A 12,468-nucleotide genomic window follows, 5' to 3' on the forward strand; every position below is an offset into this window, starting at 1 on the left:
GCGCCTAACCTGAGTGTTATTTATTTATTTAGTCTCTTCTCCGACATTGAAATGACCAAACTCCCTTCGTTTGCAACCATGAGAGTCCGGAAACAAAGTCACAAAGATGAAGGTTGATAAACGGTTTAGCTAATCCCAGATAGCCGACAATTCTTGAGTTCGCTAACACTAAGGTGTTCAGGATTCACACGACACTTCATTTATTTACAATTTTATTTCATTTAAACATGTTTTTACTGATCCCCACCCCAGTATTACATACAGATAAATGCACTGTGCTACTTGGTCTGAATATACAAGAATCTACATTCTAAAGAACAGTCAGTACATCCGCATATTAACACATCCTGAATGAGACTGTTTGGGGGGCAGATTACGTATAAAACCAACCCAGACTGTTCACAAATTCGCTCCATCCTGTGTGGGACATTTGGATTTAAAAAAAAAGCTGGTGTTAAAATCACAATATCAGTGCAACTCTCTGGCGGCTAACACGATACATGCTGGATTTCTTGTCCCCCGATTGTACTTCACATTATTAAACTTTTATTTTGCTAGGCATCTTTACATACATTCGCAGTATTTTAGCAACCCGCTAGCGCGTGTGAGCGGTCGGTAGATGGCACCAAATCTACCAAACCTCCCGCACGTCTCTATCATCGAATCCAACATTTCCGCACATAACGTGAGCTAAAGGTTGTGAGGGTCCTGTTCAGTCAGCGTGGGAAATATGATGGATGTTCTGGTGTCTGCCTGACATCGGATCAGATGGGCGGGGCCTTAAATCCCGTCATCCGAGTACTCAATGGCCTCATTCTTCACCAGGGACCATCACCCCAGGTGCTGACATGTGTAAGGTCACTTGAAGGTGGACTGGTACCTGAGCTCAGTGGTTTCACAACCGCTATCTGGCAGGGCTCAGTGGTTGCGGGTTCGATATCCGCCCATATACTTAAAAAAATATCTGGATCCAGATCTTATTTTGTGCAAGACTTGACGAAATAAAATGGAGTAAATTTAACATTTGTTCCCCTGTGTAGGCTGATGCATTGCATGATTATATTGCAGGAAATATACTTTGTACAAATATAACCAGCCATTGTGAAGTCAATTTTACTGTATTTACTGGCAGGCCTATTTGATTGTTTTTCGCTCGAGTGGCGTCGCTACACTATTGCTAGTGTTTGTGCCTCAACATGGCTACGCCCGTGAAAGCAAAACGCGTGTTCGTCCTATGTTGTCAACTAATATCCGGATTAATTTTAGGCAATTTTTCTTACATTTTCTGGAGAAAATTTGAAAATCCGGAAGACTTTCGTCTCTACTAAACGAGGGGAGGCACGCGACTCTGAGAAGGCCCTACTTGGAGGCGGCGGCCGGCACGCTGATGGAGAGCGCCCGGCGAGGCGCATTGGACACTTGCCGCTGCTGGGACAAGAAGGACTGGCCGGCGGATAGCGCAGAGGCGGTGCGGGCGCCCAGACGCGTCTCAATGGCCAGCTTCTGAAAGTTCAAACTCTGAGGGGAAGACAAGCGTGTTCCTGCGTAACGTGGGCGTGGACGCCGGGCCCTCGGAAGCACATGTTTGACCTTACCTTGTTGTACCAGGCGGAGACGATCAGCTTCTCCTCGTACTCGCGCAGTCGGGCCTGCTCGCACTGGAGCTGCGGGGCGACAGTGGACACGTTTCAGTCAACGCAACGCTTCGGCCGTTCCCCTTTTATCTGACTTGTGTGGGCGATATGCTGTATGCAGACAATCATGAAATGTGCCCCCTCCCAAAAAAAAATATCCTCTCACCTACTTCCTCAGGAGAACAAAAGGTTTTCACCTTTTACTGAAAAACTCACCATTTCATGCCTTTCCAGTGGGTTTTCTGCTTTCTATAACGCCATGTAACACAGGTGTCAAACTCAAGGCCCGGGGGCCAGATCTGGCCCACCACTTCATTTTACGTGGCCCGCGAGAGCAAATCATGCGTGTCAACTTGCACGATCCTCGCTAAAATGTGCACGAAAAACGTCAAATTGTCCTGTGTCATAAGAAATGAAATCTTTCAAGAATTTTGTTATCCTGTTTACACTCACTTGAACCGTCATTGAACAAACTATTGTAGTTGACTCATTTCAAAACTAGTCATCCGATAATTTGTTGTGTACAAACAATAAGGCGATGAGACAATTGAAAATAGTTGTGGTTTCAACGGCCCTTCGAGGGAAAAAAAACAAACAACATGGGAGCGGAATTACCTCCAGGTTGAGGATCTGCTTATCTCTGTCAGCCAACTGGTTCCTCAGAGCCTGGATCTCAGTGGTGGCAGGGTTCAGTTTGGGGTCCAGAGCTTGGATCACCTGGAAGGAAAGGATGCTGCGGATCAAAAACCCTCAACTTCTTCGGTGCGCCGAGGACATGAAAAGACCCAAGGGACTCACATTGCGCGCTTTCTCCAGGTACATTTTGTACCTTTCCTCCATGGCCCTCATATCTTCGTCCTTTTTTTTCAGCGCAGCCATGAGCTCGTCCACCTTGAAGGCTAACCAAATACATTTTGGACCTCATGAGCGCAGAGCCCCGCGGCCGCGTGGTCCGGCGTGGCACTCACAGTTCTGAGTGTTGTCGGGCTGCAGGTCCTCCAGCAGTTCTTTCTTCTTCAGGATTTCATCCTGGGCCTCATTCAGCTGGACCCTGAGGAAACAAGTACGGTGGGCTCTTGTGGAAACCTGTCCGCTTTTTGTCCAGTGCATCCCGGCAAATTCATCTAAAAACCATTTTCGTCATTTGGAGAGGGATGTAGAAATTTGAATCCAATCTTTTTTTTTATGGCATCTAAGCGTTTTTCACACAGTCTCTGAATCTGCTGTCAACTGAGAGCTTCCATCTTGATGACTTACATGTGAGCATCCAGTTTCCGCTTCAGGTTTGACTGGAGGAGGGGTGGGGGTGGGGGGGGGATAAAAGTTAAAATATGGATCCGGCTGGACATCTGCCATGAACTGCTGATTCACTCACGTCATCGGGCTTGACCGCCTGACTCTGCAGCGCCTTCTGGAGGTCCTCAACCTGCTGCTGTAGCTCGCTGACCCGCTGGCGACTCAATCTGCATGATGAGGAATAGCGCGGTGGAAAAAGGAGAGGACCACACAAGGAGCAAGGAGGTTACGGCAAGTGACGTCATTGTAGTCAAGAGAAAAGCGGGGTACAAACATCCTGTCAGAACCATCAAGCCAAATTTGAATATTTTGGCTTGCGGGTTGGACATGGAAGAGATCTCGGACATTGGCTGTCTTTAAATCATAAGGGAGGGAATTTTCTTTTTTTTTTTTTGCCTGCTTGTCGATGGGTGCAAAGCGTACCCCGCTTAAGAGGAGTGGAGTCAGCCCAGTAACCTGTTCTCGGTGTCCAGTTGACTGCGACTCTTGTGAGCGTCCTCCAGCTGAGCCTGCAGAGAGGCAATCTTCTCCCTCTCAAACTCCTCCTGCTGTACTCTCAGCATCCTGTTCTCATGCTGAAGCCTGATGAACTTCTCTCTAACGCGCGAGGTTAAAAAAAAAAAAAAAAAAAAAAAAATCGAGTCAGCTGTCACGCCGCGATGAATTCTGTGGGCGGGGTGATCGTACCTGTGCTCGACAGGGATCAACTCTGCGGCCAGGTTATCGTGGCTGGGGCTCCTGGGAGAAAGCATCCCTGTGCATGAGACAGTGTGTGCCATTTAGAACTCGGGAGATGGATTCGCGGCATCGTACCGAGGTACCGGGTTCGATCCCGGCTCCGGCCTCCCTGTGTGGAGTTTGCGTGTTCTCCCCGTGCCTGCGTGGCTTTTCTCCGGGTACTCCGGTTTCCTCCCACATTCCAAAAACGTGCATGATTGAACACTCGAAATTGTCCCGAGGTGTGAGTGTGAGCGCGGATGGTTGTCGGTCTCGGTGTGCGGAAACGTGGAAAAAGTCAAGTGCCCCGACCCGCTTGCAGGAACCGCCGTACCTGCTTGGGAGAGCCGGTCCTGTTGCGCTTGGGTGCAACGAAGCTCCTCGTTGAGCTCCTTCAGAGAGTCTCGCTCCACGATGATGCGCTGCCGGTGGAGGTCAACGTTACAAATGCCGCTCGCGCTTGCCATCGATCCTTCTTCCTCTTTGCCGTGTGACGCACCTCTTTCTCCTTGCTCACCAGCTCGTGTTTCTCCTCCAGCTTCTTCAACTCAAAGGACTGGGTGTCCGCTCGCCTCGTTTCATCCGACAACTTCCCGTGGAGCTCCTGGACCTGATGGGGAGCAGGCGGCGAACCACGATATCCCCGTCAGCCATCCATGAAAATGCTTTTTCAAAATCGAGTCATGTTTTCTCTCCCGAAAAATAAATGGCCTGAATGTTGTTTGATTTGAAATGATCACGCGATCGTTGTCAAAACCATCAGCATCCCTCAAATTCTGATCGTACCAGATCGGCCTGTTCTACCTGCCGCTTGTACGTCTCCAGCTGCGCCCGGGCGGCGTTGGCCTTGCGCAGTTCCTCCTCCAGGCTGACGGTGTTCTGCATGTAGATGGTATTGTTCTCCTCGAGAAGCTTCATCTGCCTCTTCAGGTCCCCGAGGTTCTCCAGCTTTCGCTTGTACGTCTCCACCGAGGCCTCCAGCATCACCACCCGGTCTGAACAGTTTCTAAATGAGAAAAGGAGACGTTGACTATATATGCGGACTAAAAATCAGGCCTAATTATGTACATTTAAAAAAAATATCTTTATCATCAAAGTCAACAAAGACTAGCTCCTGTGTTGCACGCTGAATTAAAGAGAGTTTACCCGATATCATAAATGTGGAGACAGTTAAATAGTAACCATGGCAAATCCTTACGTGTGCGGTCAACAACCAGGAGTTGGGCCGAGTCACCGACTTTGATTGTGACTTGAAGCGTAACGATAGCCAATAAGGAAAAGAATAGATTACTAGTGATGTGTCGTTCGCGAACGAGCCGGCTCCTAGAGCCGGCTCTTTGAAGTGAACGATGGGAGCCGGCTCCCACCTCATTGGGAGCCGGCTCCCACCTCATTGGGAGCCGGAAGGGGAAGGTTACACACGCACACACACACAGACACACACGCGCGCGCTGCAGTTTAGAGAAGGGGGAGGGGTTAGAGAAGAGACACACAACACACTGAGCAGCACGCGAACAAGACAGACGAGGAGACGAGAGAGCTAGTTAGTGAAAAAAAAAAAAACCTTTTTGTTTTACAAATTTTAATTTATAATTTGTTGTGTGGTATTCAAAGTTTACTTAGGTTGTTTTACTGTAATTAGTTAAAAGCTTATAAATATACACATTCAGAGATTGGAACTTTTTGACGACCTTGTTTTGAGATGGGTCTTTGTACTTTGTTTTTATTTTTGTAGCACTCCATGTTGAGCATGTTCAGAAGAATATAAATAAAGCCATATAAATAATAAACATTTGATATAATGTGTATTTTTTGCATTAGTACTTCATTTTACACATAATATTACGTTATTTTTGGTATTAAATTAATTTAAGCAACAAAAAAACTGAGGAGCCATTTGGGAGCCGAAAGAGCCGGATCTTTTATGGAGCCGAGCCAAAAGAGCCGGCTCTCTAAAAGGAACCGGAATTCCCATCACTATAGATTACGCTCCTCTTTCTTTTTCTTTGCCTTTCCAGCCAATCTGCATTTGTTGAAGCACCATGCTGCCCCTCACAGGTCGGTCTTGGTTCGCCAAATTATTACTCCTTTTCCATTATATGACCCGCCCCCACCCCCCTTCAACATCAGACTTTTGCAGCACCCACCAAGTGTAAAGAATGTGATAGTTGTTGTGTCGTGGCGCGCGTCTCCCTTTTTTCTTTTTTGTAACTAGCATTTTTATTAATTCAACCACACATAGGATCATACAAATCTGAACATATGAATACAGAGGACGTCGTTCATTTCCACCCGTGTTTAGTTTCCACTACAACGTCCATGCATGGCTGTAACGGCCCTTTAACATAGGAAACAACAAATGACATACAAAACTATTTGGGGGAAAAAAAGAAAAAAAAAACCCTACAACTAAAAATAGTAGAATGTTGTGATCAACAGTGACAGGTGTCCCTCATGTTGGATTTATATCCGTAATCTATAGTGACCTATCCCGATTTGTGGTGTCATTCCCTCATTCATTTGTTTTTGTACTCCTCCCATTTTCCCCATCTCGTTTTAAACTTCCCTACTTGGACCCTTAATATGCATGTGAATCTTTCCAACTCAAATATTTCTCCCACTATTTCCAGCCACAGGTTCTTTGTTGGCGGGTCAGTTTTCAACCATGTTCTTGTTATGGCCTTCTTGCTGGCTACCAGCAACACTTTTACCAAGGACTCGTCTCTCGCTAGTACGTCGCCCTTTTTTCACTTTAGTTGGAGACACGCCATTTGTAGCAAAAGTCCAACACGTTCCAGATATCTGCCATTGCGAGGGCATTTTATGTCGATTCATTGTGATTTTATTTATTAGCTTCGTGACATATGTTAAATGTTGGCTGGTGTCCGAACCTCAGCACGTCCAGCTCGTCTTTGAGGGATCGGGACTCCTCCGCCAGACCGGTGAGCTCGTCGTTGCGGTGTTGGACTTCCACCAGTTGCTTCTCCAGCTCCTCGCAGTGGATCCTGTAGTCGTCTTTGGCAGCCTCCAGCCTAGGGAGAGAAAACCAAACAAAACACAGGGGGTATTAAGGTTTTGCTTTCGTCTCCTCATCCTGGCCACTTTGTACAATGGGGGGGCGCTCACCTGAAATTCTCCTCCTGCAGAGCTTCGAGTTGCTGCTGCAGCTGGCTGTGCTTCCTGCCCGACGGCGTGCTGGGGTCGTCCAACGTGTCCAGTTGATTGGCCCGGTCGGTCAGGACGTCGTTCTCGGCCAGCAGGCTGTTATGTTCCTCTTGGAGAATTGCCACCTGAGCAAGAAGTTCAGAGAATATAGCCAACGGTAACCTCGGAACCTTCGTGGTGCAGTCGAGCTTCACAAGAAGAGCGCATGTTAATCCATGCACAAACGCGCAGTTAGTCATTTCTTTGGGAGGTACAGTAAACCACCTTGGGGGGGGGGCAATCGACAAATAGCCGAGGAGAGGTTCAACAGCAAAAAATTTTTAAAATACTGTCGAAGAATTTGTTTAGAGCGAATAAATTCTAATTGACATCAACAGTTTAGCGGTATGCAATTTTCAAATCGCACAGGCTGTAATTATGAAAAAAAAAACATCGATTTGGGTTTTTTTATTTATGTACCGGTATATGTTTTTAATTTATATGGCGACTAAGAAGGTTCAGTGCAGTTTATATATTGTTTCATGAAACATGAAAGCGATAAAGCTAAAAAGCCATAAATGCGTTTGCAATGTTGTAATCGGATTTTTGTTGACGCCACATTTCTTGTAGTGAACGGTCTTTCACATGAATTTCGTTTGCCTTTACTTTTAATGCAAGTCTAACCAATAAGACCAAAACATTTTAAAACTACATGGGAAGAGGACTTCCAAAAAATACTGAGGGGCAATATATATATAATAAGTGAATGCATGAAGAACAAATTTCAAAGCCGTAAAGGGGTTCACTGTACCATCAAATACTAAACTGCATCATCCCGGAGGTGTAAAATTAAGAAATTCATCCAGCACGGCCGTGAAGCGTCACGATGAAGCCACTTGTTAGTGTCAGCATCCAAGCAGCACGAGGGTTTAGTTTTGCTCACGTGGGACTTACCTGGCGGCCAAAGGGGGTGCCCGGCAGAGTGGCAAAACGGACAACTGAATCTGTCGAGAGTCCAGTTGAAGACGTGATGGGTCAGTGCCCGCTGTTGAGTGTGGTGTGAACGCTGAGTGCTGAGCAGACCGTGTAAAAGCTCACAGTCCTTCTGCCACAGCAGCTCCAGACAATGGCCAGATATTGTTTACACTGACCCACAGACAAGCGTGTGTGTGTGTGTGTGTGTGGGGGGGGGGGGGGGGGGGTGGGTGGGTGGGTGGGTGTGTGGGTGTGTTTAGATGAAGCGTGGTCACCTGCTGGTCCAGCTCCTGGCAGCGTTGGACGAGAGCTTCCTTCTCTGAGGATAGCTGTGACAGTTCCTCCAAAGCTTTTCTGAGCTAGACACACACACAGGAAAAGCAAAATTAACAACAGTTTGCTCATTTGTGCTCTGGAGGTTTTTTTTGCTCTTTATACAATCTCATTTTGATGAATGGAGTCTTGAAGCACATAACGCAAAAAAAAAAAAACAATCGGCTGCTTCAAACCAAAATGTCTGATGACTTGTATAACTTGAGGCATGCGTGCTTTTAGACTTTTTAAGGCCCCGCCCACTTTTGTGTTGATCAGTGATACTGGTGTCTGGGGACTATTTTTTTTTCTAACCTTCCATGGGGTGTTCCTAAATAATTTTGTTTCAACGTCGGGTAGACACATTTATGAAAATTGTTGAGTTTTCATGTATGTTGCGCCTTACCCAAAAAGTGATTCACTCATGAAACTCTTTTTCATTCTTATTTGAAAGTACGACCCCTGAAATGCGCACAAAATGGCAGCTTCAAACCATAAAGCTTCCACTCTCAGTTCAATTTCAGGTGTGGGTTCTTGAGACGTTTTCTTGTGTCCCGTTACGTTATAAATGTCCACCCAATTTTGTGACAGTCAGTACGAAATTTTGCCAACTTTTGTGTCTTGGAATTCAACCCAAATAGCTGCTTCAAAGCAAAATGGCAGACTTCACTTTCAATTTTGGACATGGGTTTTTAAGACTTTTTCATTCGCCCTGTTATGACACACGTCAAATTTATGTCGATCCTTCAAATTGGTTTCACGGACTAATGTTTTTTTAAAGGCCGCAGAGGATTTTCACCAGAAGACAAAATTGTTTACAGGCATGCTGAGGACCCCTACAAAGATGATTCCAGTGCTTGAACCTCCTATACCAATAGCACTGACCTGCTGTTCCAGGTCCCCAGACAGCTCTGCTTTTCGGCACATGGTATCTCTATGCAAGAGCTGTAAAAAGAAAAAAAAGTCAGCATGCTTGTCACCCGTTTACAAAAGCACACCATCATTCCTCAGCAGTATGTGACGTCTTCTGGTGCGCGGACCGGACCTCCTGTATGGCTGCCATGACGACGTGCTGCACGGACTCCTCCAGCGTCATGATGATCTGGATGTATTCTGGCAACAAGGAGATGCACACTTATTGGCCCGTTTTGCCTTTTGTGTGAGTGTAAATTGTTCAGATTCGTCGACTAGTCGCGGCTCCTACTGGTGACGAGTTGACTAGCAAAATAGTCATTTGTGGTAGCCCGAGTGCCCACTTGTGTTTTACTGTTCGCCCGGCGTTCCGTAAAGGAGTACTTCGGAAAGCGGTGCTGTCATAGGAGGCCATTTGAGTGAATATAGTGTAAAACCTCCATGTTGTTAGTCGAAGCAGTGTATATCAGCAAGGATGCGCTTTGAATTAAAGCGGCCGCAGGAAGAAAAAAAAAATCTCCCTAACAAACTCAAATTAATGTACCCAACACAACCTGCCTGAACACGTGGTGAGGACCGCACCTTGCTTGCGCTCGCAATTGACGGCGCATCCCAGGACGAGTTGCAGCAGCCTGCCCAGCTCCGCGGGGTCCGAGTGCTCGGCAACCAGGGCCACGTCGGGCAGAGGGAAGTCGGAGAGCCCCTGGCCCAAAACCTAGTAGAGTGAGTGAGTTACACAAAGCACAAAAAGGTGAACTTTCCCCGACAGCCTGGAGACGCGATTACAAAAGCGCATACCAGACTTGATCCGAGCTTATTTAGCCACAATGCACACTGCGTTTTTTCTTGTACATTTTGCTAAAATCACAACGACGCCGCCTCATTGGACATATAAACACAATGAACGAGATGAGGAGGTGCTGAGCGACCTTTCCGGCCTACCTCGTTGTAATATTCTAGCACCATCTGCAGGATCTTCTTCAGGTTGTTCAGCTATGGGGGGTCACAAACACAGAGTGCAGTGTAAAAATGGGAGCAGCAGCAGCAGCGCCCACCGGAGGATGTGAGGCGTGACGCACAGAGAAGATGATGGAAGAAGACGAGAGGGCTGTTCTCTACCTTCAGCCTCCAGTTGTCATCCACGTCCGTTTTGATGCGAGCGAGCCATCCGTCAGTGAACCATGACGGGTCTCTGCATGACACACACACGGCGCTGTGTTGTTAAACACTGCGTCAATCACTATAGTGGATTCAGTCTTTTTTTAATATAAGAGGCTACTTACAACAACAAACTTGTTCATTCACGTTCTTTGTGCCTTTTCTAAATCGCCCTAAATGTGACAATATGCTACCAAAGCCTGGCCTAAGCAGTAAGCTTCTTCTAATGCAGAAGCTCTTCAGTAAACTGCAACAAAATTAGCCATTCTTCACAGAGGATGAAGAATATATGCCCGTGAGCGTTGTTCTATTGTCTTGTCTCCGTGCTCTACTATTTGAGTTCGGATCGCCGATGCCTGAAGGGTGATCACGCCGCAAAATACGTGCCAACCCGTTTATGCCATTTTGCATCATTTGCTAGCATTAAGCTAAGCGTAGTTTGCTAAGGCAAAGCCATGAGCTTGTTTTGAATTTGAATGTGATTCTGTTTGCGGTATTCTCAGTTAGCATGTCCAGTCACTCATATGTCAAGCCCCCCACTGTAACTTAATACCAAACTTATTTAAGTCAAGTGTATTCTACAAAATCAATGCAAAAAAAGTTCTTTTGTTCATCCGTGCTGCGAGGTGATCCATTACTTTTATTAGAGGTATTTCCGGGCCACAACTCATAAATTTGTTGGAAAAGGTGTGTGCCTGTGCACAAGGGTGTATTCTTTGGTGTCTCCTCACATTTGCTGCAGAGCCTGTGATATGGCAGCGCCGGTGGTCAGGTCCTCTACTGTTGTGCACGGTGCAGAGGTGTTGAAGGTCTGTAACTGAAGGGGAAAAAATGTGATAACATGCTAAATGGTTCCTCAAATAATACCGCAAATTATAATCTAATCTAATAGGTTGGCCTACTTTGGGCTGCTGTTGCTTAAAGAGACCGATCATGATAATGACTTAATTAGATGGATGTTGTCCCTTGTCTGCCGGTTAAACAGATTAGAGTTCTAAATGCATTCGTGTGGTGATCGATAGGCCAAGTGGAGAAACTAAGAAGTCTGAGTGACCTTGAGATTCCTCACAACTTGCAGTTTAGGAAGCCTCTTGGACGGTGGAACAAAACCTTACCTTTTAGAGTCAAAAGAATTTCACAAGACCGAAGGGCTCAGAAGTTTCATTTGACCACAATATTTGTTACTGTTAAATAAAATGTGATTTAACATAAAAAATACTAGTGGAATCAATACTAGAGTGTACTCAAAGAGTGAATACTCATACTAGTGTTGGTGTGGAAAAAAAAGTGGTATCCAACATACTTTAAATTTCTCACACCATTGAGCTAAATCTTAAAAAACAACAACAACAACAATGAAAACGAACTATTATTGAATTTGACGAGTTTAAAATGTAACAACCTCACAAAACTCGAACTTGAAATTTCTCACAAATCTCAATCCTAAAAACACTTGTTGACAAAAGAAATGTTCAGACAAGCCATTAAGCCCCCGGGGTCTACAAACTGGCAACCTTTGTTTACATTAACTGTCACACGCGACCTTCCGGTAAGCTAATACAAGTCGATACTCACACTAATTACAGTTAAACACAACTTGAATTGAAAAAAAAAACGCAATGACGGTTGAAAATGTAGTTATTATCTGACGCTTATTACTTATTGACGTATTTTTATCGAAAAGCCCAACCACCTCCGAACAGGTGCTGCCTGTTGGCATCGACTGGTTGTAACACACCGTAGGTGCCCTGCAAAAAGAAACGTCAAAACTCACCCATATTATGAGGCTTTCAACTAAAACCGTTTTGCTCTCGTCCATTTCCCCCGACAAGGCAGATAAATACATCAACTACGTCCTCCCCACCTGTCTGTCCGCTCCTTTTTCACAACCCCCCGCAGTTTTTTTCTTTGCTTTGACCTCACCTGCTGTTGAGAGGTAAAGCTTTAACGCCAATTACGTAGGAATGGTGGAAGTAACGGTCGCTCTGCCACAAATGGCGTAAAAAGAAAGGTGGATATCATATCCACTCTTTCGTTTTGTTTTCCAAGGTTCATACGCGTTGGCGGCGTATCCAATCACCGTCGTGACACTTGAAGATTGATGGCCACATAAACCAATCGAGAGACGAGTTTTTTTTATTAACTTTAAAGGAAAAGAATAAACTAAAACGAAAAGCACTGTATAGTATTAGCAATTTAATGACGAATTATGCATATGTGGTGCTTGAGAATCGAATAAAATATTGATAATCATCATTTTATATTTTGAAGTATTATGTGGCATAGCACCTATTTCCGCTTTCTGATAGTCCCTTTTCAA

General features: G+C 45.6%; 1 protein-coding gene across 1 annotated transcript; it reads right to left on the bottom strand.

Annotated features, from left to right (window-relative positions):
• Positions 1 to 195: 195 nt before the first annotated feature.
• hook1 (hook microtubule-tethering protein 1) lies at positions 196 to 12,173 on the bottom strand. The gene is made up of 22 exons (XM_052074091.1): positions 11,923 to 12,173; positions 10,880 to 10,965; positions 10,110 to 10,182; positions 9,933 to 9,983; positions 9,573 to 9,705; positions 9,124 to 9,191; positions 8,964 to 9,023; positions 8,042 to 8,125; positions 6,774 to 6,937; positions 6,539 to 6,679; positions 4,452 to 4,653; positions 4,147 to 4,257; positions 3,982 to 4,069; positions 3,618 to 3,684; positions 3,387 to 3,527; positions 3,010 to 3,097; positions 2,892 to 2,923; positions 2,603 to 2,685; positions 2,433 to 2,533; positions 2,250 to 2,351; positions 1,596 to 1,664; positions 196 to 1,518 (listed from the first exon to the last, which is right to left on the bottom strand). Exons 1-22 carry the CDS (start codon positions 11,992 to 11,994, stop codon positions 1,360 to 1,362), a joined length of 2,175 nt encoding a protein of 724 aa, XP_051930051.1. The 5' UTR covers positions 11,995 to 12,173; the 3' UTR covers positions 196 to 1,359.
• Positions 12,174 to 12,468: the final 295 nt, after the last annotated feature.

The sequence above is a fragment of the Hippocampus zosterae genome, chromosome 8, assembly GCF_025434085.1.
Source record: "Hippocampus zosterae strain Florida chromosome 8, ASM2543408v3, whole genome shotgun sequence".
NCBI lineage: Eukaryota > Metazoa > Chordata > Actinopteri > Syngnathiformes > Syngnathidae > Hippocampus > Hippocampus zosterae.

Excerpts from the sequence above, each read along its gene's own strand:
- hook1 (XM_052074091.1), bottom strand. The coding sequence starts at position 11,994 with ATGTATTTATCTGCCTTGTCGGGGGAAATGGACGAGAGCAAAACGGTT. Across the intron at positions 6,938-8,041 it reads GCCAGGAGCTGGACCAGCAG|GTGGCAATTCTCCAAGAGGA; the intron begins GTGACCACGCTT and ends CTTCTTGCTCAG. Across the intron at positions 3,528-3,617 it reads TTGATCCCTGTCGAGCACAG|AGAGAAGTTCATCAGGCTTC; the intron begins GTACGATCACCC and ends CTCGCGCGTTAG.